Below are 24,129 nucleotides of genomic sequence, written 5' to 3' on the forward strand. Positions count from 1 at the left end.
TAATTAATTAGAATTTTAAAATGGATCACAGACTGGAGATTTTTAATGGATTCCACAAAGAATTGCACAAAGAGTGCATTAAGGGAAAGGCCAAATTAACTTCTGGTTTATCCAGCGATTTCTAACAGGATAGCGCACCAGATTAACCACGTAATCTCCAAATGCCTCACATCCAGCGATGCTAACCAAGACAACAGCTCGCGGACAGCAGGCAGTTACCATTTCACATCCGCTTTGTTAGTTTACTCATCTTATTCCTTATTTATTCAAATTAGGGTATTCCCATTAACACTATTTTACTCCCTGCATCTCCTAAATTTGCTTTAGCTGCCCTGTCCACACTCACCAGATCCTCCTCCTGAGTGGTACTGACAGACACAAGCATCCTCAGGTACCTAGGGTAAGCATTTTGTTTCAAAACGCGCTTTTCTCCTTACCGACACCTTGGCAAGAGGCAGGAGCCCTCACATTGATGATGCTCAGGAAGTCATTCATTATTAAACTGCCAATACTATTCCCTTTTCAGAACTGGCTGGTCAGTAGTTTCACGGGCCAATGTGCTTCTCCTTCTTGCCTTTGCTTGCAGTTTCCAAGCCCTGTTTGGATGCTATCGATGCTCCTGGCTGTCGGCTCTGTGAGTATTTTTCCATCAGCGCAATGATGATACCTATTTATCTTCTGGCTGCAAGAGTTGCTGAGATGATCTGGCAGTGCCACAAGGCAGACAGTTATTTCATGCCCTGTTAAACCCTAATGTGGTTAACTACAGCACTGCTCCAACTTTGTAAAAAGCCCTTTTTATTATTTTAAGTCTGTTGCCCCTGTGTTCCAAGTAAAGAACATCGCTTCCATCAGAACGCTACCAGAAACAATCCCCTACCACTCTCTGAAGCGACCCGGTGCACTGATCAATTAAAAAGGGTGAAAATAGAAAATTCTGCCCAAGCAGCACTTGGAGGTCAAGAATATGAACTTGTCCTGCCCTGTTCAGAGTGGAGCCTGGCAGTGATCACTCTGATGCTGCCCGGTCAGCAACGTGGGACAGCGAGGGGGCATTAGGGCAGCGGAGGGTCCTCCTCCAGCCCTTGGAAACAACAGATGCTTTCAGACACCTCAGTACAAGAGAAGTTTCCTCAGTGGATGCAGATCCTTCAGATCCAGATTTGTGCAGGAATTACATTTCAGACCCAAATCTCTATTTGCCTGTTCCTGTCTGTTTCTTTTCTTCTGTCTTTCCATACACAAATTACGACTCAAAGCATCGCTCTGATCGCCAGGGGAAAAAATACTCACTTCTTTTCAACACCAAGATGATCAGTCTGGAATTTGATAACCCTTAGCGCTACTTTACACAGAGGTTTATATAGAAGTCATGTTCCTCCAGTTCGGAGCCCCAGTAAATATTGCCATTAATTGTCACAGTGTTGGCTCAGGAACCAGGTTTGTGCTCAGTTATCACTTTACCCACTGCAGAACCTGCCCCCAGGGAACATGCCCGCATCCCACATGTGCCGAAGCCAGGAGGCTCGGAGCTGGGTCTGCTGGGCTCGGCACGGAGAAGATTGAGGGGTAGCTTGATGAGAGGGTGTAAAGATCTTCTCAGCGATAAAACATCAGTTCCTAAGGGGCTCTTAGGCTGGAGAAAGCCGTAGGGATGAACGGCTGAACCCCAGCACATCCAAATCACAAAGCAAGTACTTTGATGCTTATTTTCTTAAGTGGTGGATGTGATGAGACACGGGAAGAGATCCGGAAAGCTGCCTTCTCCAGTGCCTGATACATCCAATTTCAGCTTTGCTACTTTCCAGAAGACACATTTCAATAAAAGAGAAATCACTGGATTCAGTGCTGGCTATTTGAGTTAAATCTGATAGTCACATGCGTCCACACAGCCAGGCACTTCAGGGACTGATGGATCCACATTAGGAATAACATATCAGAGAGTATTTATTTACTCCTATGTGTGCGTGGGAGCCCTCGGTCACCACCCCCCTCCTGCAGGTCAGTTCTGCAGCGCAGGGTTTGGTGTTCTGCTTCGTTAAGGCTCACAGAAGTTAATTAAATCATCCTCTGCAAATCCGAAACAAAAGCAAAGCACACTTTCTATTATGCTGACTTTTTGGGGGCTTGTCATAATAAAACATTGTTATTGGATGTAAAAATTATGGAACAAAGTTATGCCTCTCTGGTGTAATATAATGCAATCCATTTAATACTATTTTAAACCCAAAAACCTCATTAGAGCAGACAGAACGTAAGAATGACAAATCACCCAGAAGGAAGCTGGAGCACGAGATGGATTCCAGGCGCTCGGCCACTTCACCTCCCCCATGCCGAACCCGGCCGCACCGCGCCGGTGTCAAACCGGGCACAGCTCCCGCAGCCCCGCTGGGCAGCGCAGCACCCACACCCCGGTAAGGGTAAATTCCACACAAAACATCTGCCCAGATGGGCTGGGGAGGAAGGAAAGCCAGGCTTAGCCCCAGGCTCGGCCCGGCAGCTCTCAGACACGTCCCGAGGCAACAGGTTGAGCTTTGCTGTCCCTGGACACCACCAGTCACTCCAGTGCAGCAAACTGCGTTGTTACACCCGTATAACTGGGCACCACTTCCCATCCGCAGCGATACACGATTAACTGCAGGTATCAGTACAGCCTCACAAATATAAACCGTTATGGCTTCACTACTCATTCCCTAAAATTCAAGTATTTCTTGAGGACACGGCCAAATGACACAATTACAGGTTTTACACTCTTTTTACCGTTTCGGCCTGCGGCTCAGTATAAATACAGGGAATACGGCCCTACTGTCTTAGGAACTAAGCAGCTAGACCTCTACCATCAGAAAATGCAATTCCCATAGAATAAAATATAAAAGTTAAATAAATGTCCTTCTTATCAACGTCTGTGTAGACTTTTACCTTCAGAAGTGGTCAGCGCTATTGAGTAGCCCTTACCCACGCAGATGCAGCTGGAGGGTAAGTAGCTGAGTCAGACAACGACACACTACAGAGCAAACAGGTTTACTCCAGAAATACTGCATCAGGTGAAACCACCTGTCTGCACCTCTTTGAATGGCTAAATGCCACCAGGAGAGCAATGGTCTCCTTGAAACACACCTTGAAGCAGAGTCCAGTTCTGGTCCGGACTCAACACAAATGCTGCCTCTGCAGACAGTGAGACCAATACTGCATAAGCACATGGAAAATGTGGCAACTGCTACCAAAACCTAGCTAATGTTTTCTAAGAATCAAATCACACACACAGAGAGATCCTACATGGTAAGAAAAAAATGCCTGGCAACCCACCATGACCTCTTTGGTCATCCTGGTGAAGTACTTGCTGCAAACAGCACCGGCTTCCCCAGAAGATGCTTGGGGTGAGCACAATTCTGTGTTTGTCCCCAGCACCACAGCTGCTCAGCTTCACACCAGCCCGAATGGAGAGGGTGAGGCTATATTCAAATTTTGCTCAAAGCAGTAGAAAAGAACATGCGTCTTTGAGGGGCAGGGGGGGCAGAAGGGAGAAGCTAGAATACAGCAAATAAACTGTTCTGAATGTGGAACTACTTCACAGTGAGCATATTCTGGGGAGCCGCTGCTTCCGAGCCCAGCTACTGCCCCAACCCACCCCATCGCTCTCCTACCTCCACTCCTTGGACCTTCAGTTTCATGTGATCTTCTCTGGTGGTCTTCCCGTCTTTCCTTTTTTTCCAGCAATATCCATCTTTCCTGTATTTCACCTTCTTCCTGTTGTACAGGATCATAGAACCATTCTGCGGTCTGAAAACAAGAAACAGGTTGGGATTACAGAAAGGAAAAACCAGAGCACCATAAGAGCATTCAGGAAGCGACACACTGCAAAGCAGTGCAAGTCGCCAAGAAAAAGCAACATTCTGGTTTTGGCGTAACATATTTTCACCTTTTGGTGCTGTTAACTAGATTAACTGATATCTCACAATCTGCAAAACTGTACTTAAGAATCTCGTCCCTACTGAAGTCAGCTTGCACTGAGAGGCAGGTTGTGATAAGAAAAGGAAATCCTATAAAGTGGCCTACGTTTTCCAGAGTAAGTTATGACTGGGCTCAGCTACATGCTGAAAATTAGAAGGAAAGAAAGGTTAAGGAAATAAAAGGATTGTTATTATTTTATTATAGACAATCACTCTCTTTAATGCACCAGCAGGATTAGGTAACAGCCACCCTGAGCGCAGCCCCAGAATATGGATACCACCTTAAAAAGTCAGTAAACAAGAAAAAAGAATGGGAGGGAAAAAGCATCAGCTCAGACACTGGTTTCTCTGTTCCTGCTTAGATCAGTGAGACATGGAATAACTTTCTCTCCTTTGAACACCTCCTTGACTTCAAAGACACGTGAGAACATTTTCCACTTACACACCACGTTGATGCTTCAGAACCTCAATGCTAACAGGGGCAGACAACGTCCTTCTGGCGTAGGACAATATTTCACTGAAAGGTTTTCTCACTGCTCAGCTCAACCCCAACAGGGGCATTTCTCCTGCAATACTAACACATGAAAAATAGATCCCCCCGCCAACACCTCACTGCAAGGACAGACTGTGTCCCAGGCGGGCAGCGGCGCTGTAGGTGCCACAGACATCACAGCAGCGCGTTAGTCACAGCGATTTGGCTTTAGGACACCAAGAACAGAAAGAAAAACAATGACATTAGCAGCAGTAGCAATAAACAACTTCACAAAAAAGCTCTGGCTGGGGCCTTTTGATAAAGTAAAGCACTCAAACTTGCACAAACAAAGCCACTCTGCAGAAAGCAGCCTCTCCAGAGAGAGGATTCCCCCAGCGCCATCCAGTCCAACTGGACACAGAATCATAGAATCACTTTCCACCCATGACTTCTCAGACACCAGCAACTGGGGGAGCTCAGACGGAGCAAAGCAGTACCTGGAACAGATAAAGGCCCCACTGACACAAGGAAGCTCTTGAAATAAAGAAGCCAAATTAAGTGGTTTGTGTCTAGCAATGTTGGTTTGAGATCGCAGAGCCCTGCCAAAGGGGCAAAACTCAGTCCCTGGCCCAGCAGGAAACACGTCCACCCTCCCTCCCTTCCACCCCTGCGCTTCAAACAACACGGTGCCATGAAACAAACACAGAACAGGCTTCCGCAGGTACCCTCTGCTCAGTTTTGTCTAACAAAACACTCTATTTGGAGGCAGCCACCTTCACCCATGTTTATCACATAATGGTAGGGCATGAACATTGATGTAAAAGCTGTTAATTACAGAGTAACTCGCCCCAATGCTCCATTAAGTGCATAAAGGCACCTTGCTACGAGGAGAACAAGCTCATGATGGCTTTCTACAGCCACAGGCCGACTGAAATTGCCTACATCAACCAGCACAATGCCCTCCCTCGCCAGAGAGCCACCACCAGCAGCCACAGAACCTGCTCAACCCCTCTACTTTTCCCATGCCCACACACAGGAGCACACGGCCATGGGTGCAAAGCCCGATGGGCTCCCGTGGGCTCCCTTTTGGGAAGCCAGCAGCCAAGGCAAAGACAGCTTGCCTGCACATCATCGGACACAGACAGCAACCACCTCCCTCTGTCTTAAACTCCACCTGGAAGCATGGCAATAACAACAAGTACTGGAGCATTAACAGCAATTTACTTGATTTGATTAGCTACTGCTTTGCAGCTATGCGGTGCTCTTTTCATTAATGTAGGAAAATAATAAAATAGTGCTTTAATATTATGGTACAGCTGAAAGCAAGGGAGCCAGAGTGACCTAAACCCACGAGAAGGCTGCTAGTGCCCGCAGCGCGAGGGCCAAGGCTGCGGGAGGGTCAGTGGACCCCACAGAGCTGGCCGACGCGTGCGCTCTCCTCCGTCCCCGCCAGGACGGCCGCAGCCCAGTTCTGCCTCACGTGTGACAAATGCTGGAGCCGTGGCCATGAAACAGCAGCGTGGCCTTGCAGCAGGTCGCCTCACCTTGCCTGCCCCACGTTAAACACTGGGCTGCTCCACTCACTCACATTGTTGATTCCCCAGACAATGCGGAAAAGTCAAGAGCATTTCCCCCTCCACTCAGAATGAATTTGTTTGCGCTCAGACAAGAAACGGTCTGTGCCTCTTACAAAAAAAAAGGCAGCAAACAAAAGGAAAGGGGCTGTGAATGGAGCAATCCTAAAAGATGACCCCAGCAGGAGAAGCGGAGCCCTTTGCCTGCCTGGCTGCGCACAGGACAGTGCTGGGTTTTATTCTGGCTTGAAACACCGAGCAGCAAACCTTCACAACGGCCACTGCCGCTGTCACTCCAGGAGCGGAGACACGCGCCCCATCCAGCCCTCCAGCCCCCGCGCGCCCAGGCAAGTGGTGGGGACCTGCCCTCGGCACCAGCAGCCCCGCGCCGCTTGTCCAGCTCCCCAGAAGCTGTGAGGAGCAAAGGCCTCAGCCCTGAACAAGGGCAGCCGGGGGCTCTGCAAGGACAGTGCAGTTATCCCTGGTCCCGCTGTGTGGAGCTTGCAGGATGGTCTGCTTGCTCATAGACCCAAATTGCACGCAGCTCTGAATTTCCTCTCCTTTATGAGCCTGTGGCATTTAAAAGCTGCCTGATCTCTATTTAGGTTTCTTGCTGTGGCCTGGGGGAAGGAGAGGAAAGGACAGGAAGAGTAATGGCAGAGCAGAAAGCCTTTTCTCTCAAGTATTGATGAGATTTGAGATGCTTCCCTCCCACTCTCCCCGTTATTTACCACCATGGCTCTCACATAAATTGCCACAACAGCATAAGAGCTACTTTTGCCGAAATTGTTCCTGCTACGGCCAGGAAGAAGATGCTACATTCCATTTTCAGACTGATTTTTAAAGCAAACAATCCTACCCTGTGGCTGACAGGTCTCAGGACCGGCTGGGTTGCTCAGGGCCATCCAGGGCTCCTGGGAGTGCTCATCTCCAGCTCGGGAGCAGCCCAGGCCACTGGATAGACTGGAATTTCTCTCAGAACACAGGGACAGGCAGCAACGGAGGGCTTGTACTGGCAGGAAGCAGAGGGGATTTGCAGGGAAGATATGGAAGAAACGTCATTTGGGATTTGGCCCCCAATCCAGCTGCGCACATCTGGAGCTACAGGTCCCATTCTGAGGGGGTTTTGTTTCTTTCATAAAGTCCTTACTAGGGATATAAGGAACTAAACCAGCTCATCTTTCATGACCAGGAACCAGACACATGGAGGGACCAAACAGAAACAAGTTAAGATCAGGATATTTTGGTCAACTGATGCTTCATTTCTGTCTCTCCATTGTGCTCATAAATTCAAGTCCCTTCAGCCTAAACGACCAAGATGTTCCCCTAATCACATTACCGCAATATTAATAAGGCCGTTCAATGCAACTAAATTGTCACATCAAGATTTGGTAAATGTCAGATGCATCATTTAATGAAAACTGTGTTTTACTGCCCAGGGAGCTTGAGTTGCTGAGAGGGAATTGTAAATACTGCAAAGCCAAACGCAGCTCTTTTCCCAGGATAACAGAATAAGATCAGCCAGAACCCTTCCTAGAGAAGGGCCATGGCTCTAAAATTGATTTTTTATTTTATCATCCTATATTTATTTCAATTCTCTGCCCAGGCGAGTATTTAAAGCAGCTCAGCTCTTCACAATAAAACACAGTCAGGGGTGAAGCTGCTCAGGGGCCTTGCCACGGTCAGAGGCAGCGGCTGCCTCTCGCCCCACGCTGCCCGTGTATGCCAGCCCCAGAGCCGGGGGCGCCGGCAGCTGGAGCAATAAAGCAGTGAAGGGCATCACACGCCAGTCCTGCTCGGCACCGTTACTATGAGCAGCACACCCCTAGCCCAGACGAAGCACCCTCCGTCTTTCCCTCCCCACCCGTCTCTGCCCTGGGAAGCGGCTCCTGCAAACCATCGGGATTGTGCTATTTCTTACCCTGCACAACTGTTAGCTTTATTTTCCCTGGCTATGAAATTATCAGAGTCAAGGGACGGCACAGGGGACTATCTATCTTCCATCTTCCAAATCTGTGCATGATAATAATGAGAAATTAACTTCCAAGCTCCCAAAGGAGCAGCCTTCTGATACAGAAAGTGGCTGGGAAAAGCTGGAGTCCTGAAGGAAGACCTGGAAAGACAGAGACAGAGCCTTGCAATAAATGATTTAACTAAATCATTAACCTGGTTTCCCCATGAACACTAAGAAGATGAAGTCCTGCAATGTGCCTTCACGCCCAGAACCCTAACTCCTCCCATGGGTGTAGAACAAGCCTGCAACAGGCACAAGGCACCCTTCTCTGAGGAGCAGTCTTGCTCCGCTTTCCCTGTGCTAAGACCTGGTTTTACGAAGGCCCTGAGAAAGCCTGCACGTTTTTGCTCTCCAAACTTGTTCTTGACACAACTGTCTTCCACTGTGTAACAGGATAATTCACATGCTGATGGGTCTGGATTCTACACCAGATTTGAAGAGAGGCAATCAGTATGAACGCCTCAGCCTGCCGAGCATCGAAACCTCCTCGCAACAATACAGGACCCAAGCTGCAATATTAAGATTATCATTAAGTGGCATGCACGTGAAATGCTAAAAAGTCTTTAGTCAAATTATTTCTTGATATGACGATGTGCTATAGACCTAAATCTTAGGACAAAGCATGAAAAAAGACAGTTAAATCAACTTTGTAAATTTCAATATAATTTTAAAAGAACTGGTGTTCGTCTCTATTGCTCAAGGATCTTTATCAATTTCTTTAGCTCTCATTTATTTCCCTTCCTCACTCCCATGGGGATGCAGTTTGATTTATCAGGAGCTAATTCTTACAACTCATGAATACTCCAAACCGTTTTCAGAGGAATCTCCCCAGGATCTGCCAGTGCACCGAGGGTGTCAGTTTGATCGACTGGCTCCCAACCCTGCTGCCCTCTCCATAGAAATAGGTCCTTACGGCAAGGATCTGGGGCTCCCACTAACTCCTAAAAAACTTCTTTTGCAATGGCCTCGTACTGCAGTGGTTGCTTTGGTTACGGCTCTAGCGATGGCAACTGCTGTAGTGTTCTTATGGGGTGGGGAGAAAACTGAAGAAAGATGTGATTGATTCAGTTTGCTCCCAGTTCACCTCCCCTGCCTGCTGCAGCCGTGGCTCAGGGCTAACAAGGTTTTCCCCAGCCGTGCCAAAGTGGGGCTCTGCCTCGGTTTTGTCCAGAGTACCATATTCCAGAGGAATTTGCCAGGATACCACTGATGCCCAGTTCCTTGGATGCTGGCAGGAGCTGTGTGTAGTTTGCCAGGGATCAGGAAAGCCTCGGAGGGATCTGGAGGAGAGCGAAGCTCTGTGCCATGCTCAGAAAGTGCTGAGGGGAAGGAAAACAGTTTCTGGCTCTCCCCTGCCCAGCAGTGCAAAGCTGAGCTCACGAGTGGGGACTCAATTAAAGCCCATAAAGATTTGAAAACTGCCTAACAACAGCAGAAGATGTGCGAGCACGGCGGGAAGGGCTGGTAGAACAGGCATCGTGCCCCTCACCAACCACCACCGTCTCTCTCCAGGCAGGAATATTTTATGCAATATTGCCATCTAATTAAAAAAAGGTCAATTTACCCACGGACTCGGTCTATCGCTGATTCATAGTCATTATACACACAAATCTGGATCAAACTGGAAACCAGAGGCTCTCACGCTGTTGGAAATGAGGGGCTGACGGGGTGGGCCGTTCCCAAACCACAGCCAGGACCCCGGCTGTTTGCGGGGCTGAGTGTGGGACTGAGCTGAGCCAGTGGTTGAGGCCAATTTTAAAAGATGAGGCAACACAAAACGCCCTGGCCTCAGCTAGGAAAGTTAAGAGCACCTTCTCCTCCCCAGGAGGGCAGGGCTCAGCCGCATCCATCTTCCCAGCGGGTTCAGGAGTGGTGACACCGCACGTGACCGTGACCTTCGGTGCAGAAGCTCTCCTCACCCATCACTCATTGCTGTATTCAAGGCATGTGCTACAACCCGCAGCGACTTGGTTTAAGCCCCTCCTCTCCTTCAAACTAACCTCAGGAATATAATCTATTTATTTATATCAATTCAGTCCCATCAATTAAAGATGACAAGGCAATTAACTAGAATGCCAGACAGTAAAAAATAACCACATAATGCCTCCTTTAGAGGAAATCTGTTGTGTAATCCCAATCGGTCTTCATCAACACAAAGCATTCCCGTAAAAGGCAGTAATCTGGTTATGGGCTGTGAAATATGAAGATCCGCAAAGTAATTTTTCAGAATTAAGGATAAAGGATTTTTAGCAAATGGAAAAGAACCATTTTTGCATTTTTCCTGCAAACCTTTGCCCAAATGAAGTGTTTCACAACACGAGGTACCAGTGCTGACTATGTGGTACCACAACACAGCCATTCAATTGGCCACAATCACCACAACGAGACAAGGGGCAGCTCCTAAGCACCTCCCATCCCCTCGCTGCCTGGGTTCTGGATCCTGCTAAGAGTAAGACAGCATCCGTTTGCTCCATCCCTTGTCTAGCAGTCGCAGCCCGCAGACACGGACACCAGCAGTGGGAAAACAAGACTCAGACAGCTACAACAGCCAATGGTAGCACTCTGCAAACACCTAACAATCATTTTGGGGAGCTGGAAGTGTTCAAATCCATGTTCCACAACTGTATTCAAACGGCTCACTACACCACTCGCCCTCGCCACCCGCACTGTCACGCAAGCTCGGGCCACCCCAACGGAAGGGCCTCACCATGCAACCTGGCCCCAACTCGCTTCCCACGCTGCGGGCACGGAGACCTGAGCAAACGCCTTCTGCGCAGAGCAGAGATGGCTCCTCCGCTCCAGCGGTGAATGTGACGCACTTCAGAATTAGTACATTAAGTATTTCAATGATACTAATCTAATTCAGCAATTTTATATATTAAAGGTCCAATTATTATAAAAATTAGATTAAAAGCTTACACAAATCCACAAAACAGTCAGTTTCACATGGAAACACACATCTTCTAATTTTAAGCCTTATTCGCCTTCAAACTTATTAATAAACTCGTAGACGATAAGGAAGAATTAAACCCAAATATAGAAAATCCTGCAAACAAAGAACACAAACAAACAGGAAGGTAGTCAGCCACTGCTCCAAACTCTGCCACAGCCGCTAAGCACTCTCGACTTAAAATTTATAATGAAGCAGCTTAAAAAATCCCAAATTCCTACAGGAAGGTGTTTACAATGCAAACTCAATTATTGTCTATTCCGATGCTTATCTTCCCTTGCACCCACTCAGCTCACCCTACTTTTGAATTAATTACATTACAGTATTTTTAGTTGAGATGAAATTACACATTTTCAGATTAATTTAGCTTGAATTAACTTTTGATAACAGAGAATCCTTTTCTGATCATGCCCTAATTTGCGACCATCAAAGTTAGAAGGAATCATGCTTTAAAACCTCACGTCACACCCCTCGGCAAAGCCATTCCAACTCAGCCACGATGAGCCCACACACCCGCTGTTTTTATCACCTGTGTAGCTGCTGGCCAGAGGATGGAGACGTCTCGGTGGAGCGGCAGCTCTGCACTTGCTGGGCGCTCGACAGAAGCTTTCCAGCCTGCAGCACCAGCATGATATAGAAACAATCGCAGCAGAAAACTCAAGAGTGGGAAGTCAACAGCCGGATGAATGATGACAAAGTTGTCAGCTCTCTGCTCCAGGATGTCAGTAATGCTGGCTTTAGAAGTTCCCCCTCCAAGTATTGCAAAGTAGAAATAAGAAGCAGGACAGCAAAAAACCTGACTCAGGGCTGTATTTCACCTTTGCATTGGTGGCCGGGACAACGCCAGTGAACCAAATCCCCTCTTCCTAACAAAATATCTTCTTGGTAGCCAGTTCAACAGCTTCATCCTCTCCCAGCTGCTCACAAATCCTGTTACACAGAAAGATTTGTACTAGGATTTTAATTTATGGCCTGTAAATAAACCCAGCAGCCTGGATGGATCATTTTGCGAGCGCCCTTACACCTGAGGGCCCAGAGAACTGCAGTCCTTGTTCCAGAAACACAGGGCACAGCTTCATATTACAGCCCCAGGTGACATCCTGCAACTCAAAAGATCCAAACAAAGGCTTTGAAAGATGTTTGATGTTAACATCAACTTGCAGTGACACAGAGATGCCATCCCCGGAGCAGCCGGCGTGTGGAGGCGCGGACACTTCCAAAGCCTCTGCAGACCACGACCCACCCCCAGGCCTTGCGCTCAGGCTTGTTTGTACCGGAGGTTGCTCTGAGAAGTGTTGCGAGTCTTGAATCATCATTTCCCTTCCCTTACCAGGCACTGTGCAAATCAAGTCCCAGTGCCAAAAAAAGGGTAGGAGGAAACTAATGCTTTACACCCACCTCTGTCCATCTCCACCGCTGTGATGTAAAACGATGTATTTGCCCATTGCTTGTACTTTACAACAGCATCTACAACAACCCAACCATTTCCCCCATCAGCAGGGTGTTCTGCCTTCATCATCGGTCCCTCAACCTCTCCACCAGTGTAAGATGAAGCAGAGACAAACCCAAATGGATTAACAGCACACCTGTAAAACCCTCCTTTTCTAAACATTATTGAAGATGAGCTAAGCAGAGAGCTGTGAGAGCTGCCAGCCGTCCCCCAGCCGGCCTGAAGACAGAACAAGTACAGATGTTATTAGTCTCATTAAAATTTTGTAAATTAAACAGCAAGCGAGAACAGCCTGATTTATCTCAATTTAGCTCATCATTGACATTTATAAAATAAACACTGAAATAACACCATGGGCACGCTCACTCACACCGGCCGCAGCAGGAGTCACACGTGCACTAAGGAGGCATGGGGAGGGATGGAGCAGCCCGCCGGGAGTGGAGCCAGACGGCGCCAGCTGATCCCGAAGGATCCACTGGTGCCTCGCCCCTAAACACTTCCCTGCTGCTTGAAATCCCACTGCAGGCACAGCCTGGATGCAGGGGTCATCTATCGAGACTGATTTTTAACAGCCTGCAGCACGGTCCATGGCTCTGTCAGAGGCAGAATGTGGGATTCATGGCATCCAGCAGTTCTGTGCTGCTGATCACAAGAAGGAACAGACACAGCCCTGCAGCGCCCAAGGTCCATCCAGGGCACCAGCTCCCAGCCCTGCCCTCCCAGAGGCCTCTTCCTATCGATACCTGCACCAGCGCTCATGACACCATCATCATTTGACTCTTAAAATACAGCCACGCTGCTCGGCAACTTCCTACTGCATGTGGCACAGTTATACCACATCGAAATAAACCATTCAAACCGTACACACCAGCACATTTTGGCTGCAGCGAAAAGGCACGACAGCTCTGCCAGCATCAATAGGTTTTCCCGTTCACTCTGTAAGAGTGCCAGGCACCGAGCAGCACGCAAACATGATGCCCTGGGACTACAGTGTGCAGAGGAAGACAAAAAAAACCCAGTGCGTTCCAGGCAAGAAGTCACTTATATGCAAAAATTCATTTTCCTTAATTAAAAAGAATTCCTGAACCGTGGGAAAAAAAGGTTTAATTTCAGCCTATGACAGTGGCAGGGCAGGAAAGGGCGGGATCACACTCCACAAAACACAGTGAGGAAGAGCCCAGGAAATCTCTTCAGCACTGCCAGCCCTGAATCAAGGGCCTGAACGTGCCCCAATACATCAGGGACCACAAGGCATCCCCCCAGCACCTGGCGCAGCACTGTGGGACCCAGCCGGGCGATGCTCAACAGGGGAGGAGGAGGAGGAACAGAGACCATGCTCACTGCGAGATCAGCTGGGTTGGCAGTAGCAGAGTCACCATCACAGAGACAGCAGGAGTTCTGGCAGGCAAGCTTCCCATTCTCACGTTCCACCTGGATGCTTGTGATGGGATTTTACTGCTGCTTTATTTCCCTCCAAATCAATAGGAAACAATAATCCTACAGCCGAGCATAAATCATGTTACAAAACTTGGTGAATCATCATGTGGAACGCCTCAGGACCAGGCCTTTTACTCAATTCCAGCAACAGCACCGTTAATAATTCAGGAGACTCCTGTTCTGTGGTGCTGGAGATCCCCATGCCACACGGCGCCCAGTGCTGCTGGCCACGCAGCGGGGTTTGTTGGTTGGGAAAATGCAGGTGAAGCTCGTTGCAGCCCTGCGAGTGTCAGGCGGGTGGAAGCACTGGGGAGCAGCTCCCGACACGGGCAGGCAAAGCGCACGGAGCTGCACACCTGCACCTGTCCTAACGTGGGTCTGCTGCGTGCCCACCAATTACAAAGCCACCCCCTAAATCCCTTTTATCACTTGTTCTACTGGGAAAAGCACTGAGCCCTGCCAAGCACCCACCTCTGCTGCTCACACAGCTGGACAGAAGGAAATCCAGCACCCAATCCACTGAAGAAACAGTAACGGTTTTATCCTCATTAGCAAACTTCTCCCTGCTGTAAACCATTCCAAAAACTGGTGAAGGAATCGTGTCTGTTTATGTTCCATCAGTAAATTACAGGAAACAATAAGGCACGGTGGAATTATCTGAGGGTGTGAGACTTACGGTACATTTTTAATTAAAACAAAAAGACCAAAGCTGCGATGCAGCATCATAAAGCAGATCGTTTTACAGCTCAATGGTCTCTCACCGATGTACCTGAAAACCATTTTTAAGTGACATAAAGTTTAACATTCCGGTACATCTGCCTACCTACCAGATTCTACACGGAATTTAAAATTTAATTATATTAAAGCATTGTTACAGTGCGCATAGCAGTAACACCAACCACATGTAAGTCAGAAGAATCTTAGCCAGGTTTTGTAAATCTGTATTTCTCATGACTAGGAAAAAAAAAAAAAAATCTGAGCCATTGTACCTCTGCTCTCAACCTGTGGATTTATCACTCACCCACTGGCTGCATGCCCTCAGATTGAGAGGGTTTGTGCTTCTTCAGTGGACAGGTGGAAGAGCAGAGTTCTCTAAGTAGCCTCCCTGCAGAAACCAGACTCAGGGAACTGGAACCACGCTGCCTGTGCTACATCACACACAACGAGTCTCCCACATGGTTCTCTGCTAAATGCAAGCATGGGGATGTACAGGTCCTGGAAATCCAAACGTATTCCTGCAGGTAATGGAATACTACAGGCACAGCAGTCTGTGGGTGAAGCCAGCAAAGCAGCAGCAAAACAGCGCGCTGTCTCTTGGTACAGGATCTTGATGGCATGAGGAGGACAGTCAGGATGCACTTTGTTGTACGGTTGATGTCACAGAACCCCAGCATGGTCTGGGGGCCTCAGAATTGATGCCTTAGGAAACAGGAAAATGAACTGCTAGAAACCAAAGCCAAGTCATCAGCCTAGGGAATTTATAGCAGCTTGTGGAGCAGTGAGCAAAGAGCTACAAGTTTTGAGTTGAAATGAGAGGAGGTAGGCACAGGCAGCACCCTGGCACCAGCATCCTGCCCACAGCATTGAGAACGTGTCTGAGCCCCGGGCTCATCAGGCACCACTCGTTAGTCCAATAATTGAACCTGCAGTCCACTGGCACCACTGGTGACAAACAGCCCTCAGCAGCACCAGTTCACATCAATTGCAAACAGACACTGGTCACAAGTATCACCGTGAAGGGGGAGAGAGAGGAAAGCACAATGGGAGTTGGGCTGAAGCTCACTCCTCAAGTGGGAGAACGGAAGCCTTGGCTGTTCGGGTACACTGGAAAACAGAGTAGGAACTCCCAGTGCCAGGGACAAAGCCTATTGGGAGAGGAGAGAAGGAGCAAATTCACGTTTGTGTGAATATCCAAGAAGATCACAAACTCTTCAGAGTGATCCGAGGACACTGCAAGCCTGGCAGTGCACACCAACAGCCAGGTAGCAAATCACTGCTGTGGCTCCAGCATGATCTTCGGCAGCTCATCGCCTGCACACGCTGCATCCAGTACCACAAAGAAATCTGCCTCTGTAGTGCCTCACCTTCTGGCAAATATGGCTCGTTACACAGATCAGTTTGGATTCTGCCAATCTGAACAGCGTGCCCCCAGTGCTGCACGGCTCCTGGCAGCTCTTCGCACACGCAAGGTGCAAACATCCCCCTCCCAGTCTGGGACTTCCAGCCTGTACCTGCTAACACACGGAGTACAGTTTAACTCTTGCTATATTTACCATAAATACCCCTTGTCCCAGTCCAGAAAGAGAAGCACCCGCCCTCTGGACACAACACGCTGCTTCCACCCTGCTCTGGGTGTCCTGATCTCTGCTGGCCAAGGACGGGAGAGCCGCGACACCTGGCTCCAGCCCCACGCTCCGACTTCAGTGCGGATTTCCTGGAGGGTAAAAACTTTGTCAACAAATAATCCCAATAAAGAGTTTTGCTTTAACTGGCTGGTATTTGCAGGGCATTAAGATGCAACAAGCAGGTTCAGGAACTCCTTCTGTATGTTGTTTTTGATGCAGAGAATGTATTGGAAAAAATGAGAGAATATCATTAAAGGTTAATTATGAGCAACTTAAAGGTTACTTTTGCATATCTCACCTCCTGGACAAAAGATGTTTCTTCATTACCGTACCAGAATCTAAATTCAGCTACAAAGACTTTCAAATGCAACAGAGATTCTAATTTTGTTGCTGTTTAAAGCAGTATGTACAAACACCAGCTGCCCTCGCCCTTCTGTAGCTCCTACATGTCACACAGGGAAGGGATCTCCAAAGAGGTACCACAGCAGTAGTTGAACCCTCCAGCCTCCTCGGTGCCCTGTGACCAGACACAGGGGACATGAACGCACTGGACAGTCCAGCAGGTCTGGTTCTGGCCATCAGGAGGCCCAACCCAAAACCTCTCCTTGCACATTCTGACCCTTCTTCTGCGCAGTTCCTCTTTTGTACTCAGCTCACAGCACATTAAACCTAGATTGCACAGTCAAGATGGGGGACTCGCTCATACTGAGCAGCCTCCAAAACCCCAAGCCCCTCCCACCCCTGTAGTGTTTTGGGACATCGGTTTTGCCCAAAACCAAAGGCCACGTGTTTTTCTTGAACATGTCGATCGATGGGAAGCACTCACCAAGCCTCGCTGAAGGCAGACAGCGTGCTGAAGAATTCAATCACTCTATTGTCAGGTAATTGCTTTTTCTGATGATCGCGCGTTTTCTAGTGTTCTCTGCCTCTCCAAGGGACAACATGGCAGGATTCTTCCCTGACTCTGCATGAAGAGGAGCAGGAGCCCTTGCACCTCAGCACCGCCTTTCGCCACAAAGCCAGGCAGCAAGGACCAGGAGAAGACATGCATGTCCATGGACCAGCTATGAAGCCAGCATCTTTGAAACTGTACCCAGTTGAAACATGACAGAGTCGGAGCCTGGTGACCGCGCATGGTGGCTGCAGAGCAATCAACAATTTGGAGGAGACGACCTTCAGCATCAGGGCCAGGTGACTCCCATCCAGAATGGATATACAGACATCTTGCCGCAGTTGCCCAGGTTGGCTGGTGCTGTCTTCCACAGCGATGAAGCTCTCCTGAGCCACTGATTAAACACGAAGTGAAACCAGCTCTCCAGGAGCTCCAGCTCCCACCCGCTGCACAGGCTGGATCAGTCTTGGAACAGGCTTGCATGAAATACTTGAAGACCATCGGCTGATCTAGGCCAGGCATCCTGATGGCTCCCAGTGATTCTGCCATTAGGTCACGTTAAAACAAATGGGGTGAGCTGTTAAGAGGAATTAATTATTGGCATCTCAACACCCCTGGACCACAGAGGCTGAAAATCTATATGAATCGATGCCTCTTAAAACCATCTCTGCACTGTTTATCCTCTTCAGGGAAAAAAAATAGTAGGAAATACTGAGAGCAGCGAAAAGAAAGTGTTGAGAGTCATGAAATCTTTAAAGTGTAAAGAGAGATGTGCCACATTTAGCAGGGATTATGTCAAGCAGCATCACAAGCCAGAAAGAGCTGACAGCACACTCACTGCCTTTGAGGGAAGAAAATAGGTCGCACACGACCCCAGACAGTAAACAGTTCCCAGCAGCAGGAGCAGAACCCCAGATTCCAGCACTGCGCATGGGTGAGGCTGATGGTCCTGGACACCACGGAGGGCAGGAGCTACGTCAAGAAGCAAAGACCTTTAAATGTGCCTTGAAATCCTAAGTAAGGTCTTCAGAGCATTTTTCTTCACAACAAGCAGAAAGGGAGAGGGACAGAGCTTTTGCTATCGATCACAGGAGCCTCTCCTCAACACGGAGCCTCCAGCTCCTTGCACGAGTGCCACATCCTGGCAGCAACATCTCCCTGGTGCAGCAGGAGGGCTCCCGCACAGCGCACCGGAGAGCCGCCTGGCAGGGGAACGGCCTAACGAAGCAAATTAATTCCTAAGCACAATTGTTTTCAGTCTTCATTTAAACCCAACCTTAGTTAATCTCAGTTTAATGACATAGGAAATGGAAATTCCCTTAATAAAATAAGTTATGAATATTTATTACTCTATTTTTTTACCTGAAAATTGAATAATTCAATTAATTTTACTATTAATTATTTAATACAAAATTAATATACTGCAAGATCTCAACTTATCTTTGAGAAGCCCCAGTAAAGATACCCAAGGCTAAACACATCCCCTAAGCTGGCCTGCCGGTCAGGTGAGGAACGGGGAGTGCTCCCGGGGCGATGGGCAGCGGGGCCGATCCTCCCCAGCATTTCCCCCCATGTCGGAGGGATCAGGCGATGCTGACTCCGGCCCCGGCTCCAGGTGGGGAGCTGTGCTCCCCGCACACGGCGATGCTCTCCCGGGCAGATGGGCGCATTGCTCCTCGCTCTCGCATCCCCCAGGCAGTTCTGCTGAAACAATAATTGCATCGGGTTTTCCTGCAAGCTTCCTCTAAATCTCATTGCAGCCCAGCACCCCCTGCTCCAGCCCCGGCGCCGGCCCATGTTTAATAAAACAAATCAAATTTCTTGGGAAATTTCAGAACTCGGAGGCCAGCAAAAATCACTAAAAAAGGAGCGGAGGAAACCAGTAATCATTGTGAGTGCATTTTCCATCAGGAAAAGTGATTTCTAACCAGCCTAATGGAACTGCAACCCCTGGTTCAGCAACCGGTTGCTGGGGTGAACAAACAGAACGCTCTTTGCCAGGACACAACTATGATGAAAGAAAGTCTGGTTACTTATTTCCGCTCCTCCCTACCTTGGCTCAGCTTGGGCCCTGACCTGGGTCCAGCTCCCTTCAAGCCCTGGCCAGCCGCGGGGCTGCCACATGTCACCCCTCCACAGCCCACACCTGCTCTGCCAGGCGGGATGAGCCCTCCCTGCTTTCACCCAGAGCAGCAAACTGAGCTCAGCCTCTTCACTATTGCCATCCCAATCACCCTGGATTGAAGAGGTGGGGATTTATCAGTGGGAAAGGCTACCCATCCTCCTGTCCCTGCCTGCCCCTTTTGCTTGAAGCCAGGGGAGAGGAATTAAAATCCTAAAAACAACCCAGCAGTAAGCAGGAGTGAAACTGAATTACCCCAAGTGAATCCTGATGGTGCATGTAAATTGCTATCAATTCACAGGAGCCGGCTACTGCCCAGCTTTTTCAGTTGCAGAAATGTTGATCCATGCCAAATCCCACTGCCCAAAACCAGCCTTTGGGCTCTTTCTGAGCTGAAAACCTCATATCTGGGAGTTGCCCCGGCCGCTCTGCAGCGCAGAGCAAGCGAGGGCTGGTCACAGCGTCAGATTCCTGACGCACTCAAAAGGCTGTTGAGATAATAGCCCAGCACCTTCTTATCAGCGTATTCCATCAACCACAGTCATCCAGCAATAAGTTCCATAAAAAAAAACAGAGAAGAGACCATTAAAGCCTTCTCACGGCTCCTACGATGCCCCCACAACGACATCATTGGGTTCCTCCTGCATCTGCGGCCAAAGCTGGGCCTGGCCGGTACCGCACCATAAACAATCCGCAGGGATGGCTCCAAAGGACTTCATCACACTTTGTCACCTTTGGTTCTAGCTCAGTAGCCCGGGAGGTTTCAGGTCCCACCACAGGAAGCCTGCACAGCAGCAGCTCTTCCGCAGGAACCCAAGCTGGGCTGCAAGGAAACCCCATTATCAGCCTCCATGATCAACCAGCAGCTCCACCAGCTCCCAGCACGCACCATCCAGCTGCTCCCCTGGATGCTCCTCACACCCCACTGTGCGGCTCCACACTGGACACTCCATTTGGTCAGTGGGACAATTCATTTTTATTACTTCTCCAAGACAAAATTAGTGGCCCCCAGAGCAGCACACAGAGTGGGGAACGTTCCAGCTCGGCACCGGATCGATGGCATTAATGCTGTAATACCAACAGCCCTGATTGCACGAACTCAGCGTTTAATTATTCCAATTAATTTTTATATTTAAAGAAAGACAAAGTGGCCGAGCAGCCTCCACAACCTGCCCACTCCAGGGACACTGCTGCTTTCGGAGTGAACGCACAGGAGGAAGGGGCTGTAGAGCTAATCAGGAAATTATTTTCATGCATTGCCTTTAGCGTACCAAACTCTTCATATCACAAGACAGCACCACAGAGACATTTATGACTGCATACCTTTAGTGATGCCATGTACGCACAGCCCAGTACAGATTTCCTGTTAATTGGCTTATCTGGCAAAGGTTCAACCATTATTTGCATTACTTCTGGAACTGGGATCACTAGGCCAGGAAAAGCCCCCTCCGATGGCATTGGATCCCGCTGTGCTGCAGCCAGGAAGGGAAATGAACACCACGTTCACACACTCCCCAAAGGCAGACGCCTGCTGCCCTGGTGGGAAAGCTCCGTCCCAGGGCCCCTCGGCCGCCACAGCAGCTCTGGGGCTGGAAAACCAGGAGAAAGCCAGAGCGTTCCGAACAGCTCCTTTCCAGGGTGGCAGACACGTTTTAACGTGACAAGAAAATGCATTACTTAAAATGCCACAAAAATACAGAAGAGACTAGGAAAAAAACCCCTACAATTACCCATCTCTTTTCCCAGAATCCCCAGGGAGGCCGGTCCGCTCTGCCCCGGCTGCTGCTACACCGCCCGCCTCCAGCCTCTCCTTGGCTGGGAGCCGAGGCACTCCAGAATTAATCCTTGCTCTTCGTTAGGGTCCACGCCAGCAACGTCTGCCCCTGCCCATTAGAGAGGGAGGCGATGCCAAAGCCAGCACCAAGCTGCGCAGGAAACCACTGGCACCGCGTCTCTGCCGCGGACAGCAAAGGGATGCAGGAGGTAGGGAAAGGCTTTCCTCCCACCTCAGTCCTAGCCGGCTGCCCCGCCGGGAACCCGGCGCTTTCAACAGGAAACAGGCGAGTTGGGAAGAAGAAAAACAAAAATAAAGCCTGCAATGTTAGAAAGCAAGGTCGGGTTTTGTGTTAGTGAAACACAGGAACTGTGAGGGCCCAAACACGGCAGAAACAGCAGGCAAACATCCTCAGCCGAAACTTCCCATATCGGCTCCCAGGGGAGCGGAGGAGTGCAGCATTCACAGCAGCATGAAGACGACTTGACATTTACTGAATAAGAAACTGCAAACTTGTCTGTTACTGCGGCTTTTGGGGATCTCCTCACCATCAAAAACTTAACCCCAGCAAGCAAACAGTCCCTGCGCCTGCAAGGGAAACAAGGAGCACAGGGAGGGCTCGGCGCTGCTCCTTTATTTAAGGTGGGAGCTGCAGGGAGCTCTGGCAAGATGAACAGCCTGCAACCCCGCTCAGAGGCCTCCAACCCATCCATCTGAAGGGACAAAATTAAACCCCCAACAATCGGGTTAAAACTTCAACGTGTCAAGACTGCAGCTGTTCCATTTTAAATCAATCTGATTCCATTCAATAAAATGCTCATTAAGTCAATTAATGAGAATTTGGTGTCACAAGCCATCAAGCATAACTGGGAGTTTTCACTCGGTGGCCAAGGCATTGATTAGCGAGTCAAGTCATCAGTGAGAACGAGTCAATGTGCTGAAGCGTGAGCAACGTTACCTGGTTTTAGGGGAAGTTGTTAGCCATTCTTCATGCTTTTCAAACGTTATTAAATAAGCTGCAATTTCCTGAAAAAGAAACGCAGAAAGAGAAAAGAGTTATTGCATGGTTTTGCTGAAAAGGGGAAACTTTTAAAGCAGAGAAGTTTTATAACAGAGAGAAGGAGCCATTGGCCCCAGGTGAGGTCTGCAGCCTCAGTCCGGTTTTGACTGCAACGGCATGCTCCATCAGGTTCGTATCCACGCCAAAGACAGGCTTAAATAACATAACAAAGAGATGCAAACAAGGGAAGGTATTAACATCCTCCAGCACAGACAAGGTGCTGGTCACTTTGGTGACCACGGCATCACCGGAGCCTGGCATTCTGTCAGGAGGCAGTGGAGAGGGCAGCGACAACACAGACATGGGAGGGTAAATTAAATATTTATAAATAGAACAGCATCACTGCAGAGAGAATTACTGAATTATTAATCGTTGCCATAAAAAGCCAGCGGGTGACATCAACATAAGTCATCGCTCCCACTTGCAGGAATGATACGGGCGATTACTTCCAGATCAGAACCGATTTGTTCGCAGGAAATTATCGGTGCCAGCGAGATAATTCACGATGGTGCCTGTACACGCACTGACGAACGTGGGATGGCCGCCCATCCGTTTCCTTGGCACAAACCTGGAGCGGCTGTGGGGCGGCCCCACCGCAGACGGGCTGAGCGTCCTGGGCAGCCTTGGAGAGAGCAGGGCTTTCGTGCCAGAGGAGATGTGGGGCCAGTGACCGTCCCCAACCACAGCGGACGCTGCCACAACGCTAGCAACGCCCCAGCACCTCGAGATGGCCTTGTTTCCTCGAGATGGGGAAACAAGCTTTGTTTCCCCACCCATGAAGATACACTCGGCAACAGGTAGGGTTTGACGGTTCTCTTCCAAACATTGCCTCCCAGCCGGGTCCAACACCTCCTCTTTAAGAGAGACCTGTGACAGCAAAAGCTGTGCAGAAAGGTCAGTGAAGCTGCCTTGAATATTCAATTGCCTCAAATGAGGCCCCAAACCCGCATGCGGCTCAATCTCCAGAGCTGCCACAGCAGCAGTGTCGCAGGCTGTGCCACATGAAGGTGACGCACACGCAAATGATCTTTCCACCAGGAGATGAGATCTTGCTTTGCTTTTTTCAAATGACGGTTCTATAAAGGGGTGTAGCTGTATAGAACCACCGCTAAAAAACCCACAGTGCTCTCCAACCAGCTGGCCCAAGCATCTGCTGGAGCCACAAAATGCAATTATATTACTCCCAAACGAGACGTAAAAATATCTTGTTTCCAATACTCTTGGTTTTAAGACTCATACTTAATGTCCTCTGGGTATTGCAGCAGTGCCAGATCTCCGTGTTATGTACTTTATTAGAGCTGTGTGAATGTCATATTAATGACTCCTAACCAACATGTTTACACTGCAAATAAATTCTCCCAGAATCCTCCGCCGCAGCCCTCACTTCCCCAGCCCGGCTCTGCATTTTAACCAATTGCCGCGGCAGCAGGCAATGGGAGCAGTGCTGCTTCAACACAAGTAAGGAGAAGAAGCCGTGATGCCAAGCTCTGAACACACCTCTTTTTGATTTCTGCCTAACTGCTGCGTAAAACTCAATATCAAAATAACCCGATGAAGGCCTCCATGGGGACACTGGCACAGCACTCGCACTCACGACCTTCCAAGGGAATGCGCAAAGCATCAACGTCTTACAGGAGCTGCAGCTGGATTGGAAGCAAAAGCCAAAATCCAGACACTGCTCAGCCAAAACGTCCAGTGTTCCAAAATGCCCAGGAGTCAATCAGGCACCGCCTGTCGTGCCCTGCAGGAGCGACCAGTGCAGCATGGACACAGCTCTGACACAGGGTGTGAGTCAGAGGAGCCAGACACTGATTTCATCTGTATATAGGTACAAAAATAGAACACACTGCAACCAAAATTCACAAACTATGAACCAAGGCTCTCCGCTTTTCTCAAAGCCAGTGCAGTATTCCCACCACATGTGCTGCAGGCAGCAGAATTTTATCCCCAGTCCATCCCGCGCTGTGTTCTCAACTCACTCCATTGCAAATCTGCGTGATCTTGCACCCCATGGCAAGAGGAGCTTTGGAGACACCAAGGACCACCTGTGGCTGCCCAAGTCGGAGTGCTCTATCATCCCCTCTAACGC

General features: G+C 49.1%; 1 protein-coding gene across 6 annotated transcripts in view; it reads right to left on the minus strand.

The window, feature by feature from the left end:
- CAMTA1 (calmodulin binding transcription activator 1) overlaps positions 1-24,129 on the minus strand; it is a 240,041-nt gene that overhangs the window by 157,669 nt on the left and 58,243 nt on the right. For all 6 annotated transcript variants that reach the window (XM_069874626.1, XM_069874625.1, XM_069874624.1 and 3 more), the window contains 2 exons: positions 21,939-22,006; positions 3,645-3,780 (listed from right to left, as the gene is read on the minus strand). In XM_069874626.1, coding sequence (XP_069730727.1) covers positions 3,645-3,780; positions 21,939-22,006 — 204 coding nt within the window. The remainder of the gene's footprint in view (positions 1-3,644; positions 3,781-21,938; positions 22,007-24,129) is intronic.

Source organism: Phaenicophaeus curvirostris, chromosome 22 (genome assembly GCF_032191515.1).
Source record: "Phaenicophaeus curvirostris isolate KB17595 chromosome 22, BPBGC_Pcur_1.0, whole genome shotgun sequence".
Taxonomy (NCBI): domain Eukaryota; kingdom Metazoa; phylum Chordata; class Aves; order Cuculiformes; family Cuculidae; genus Phaenicophaeus; species Phaenicophaeus curvirostris.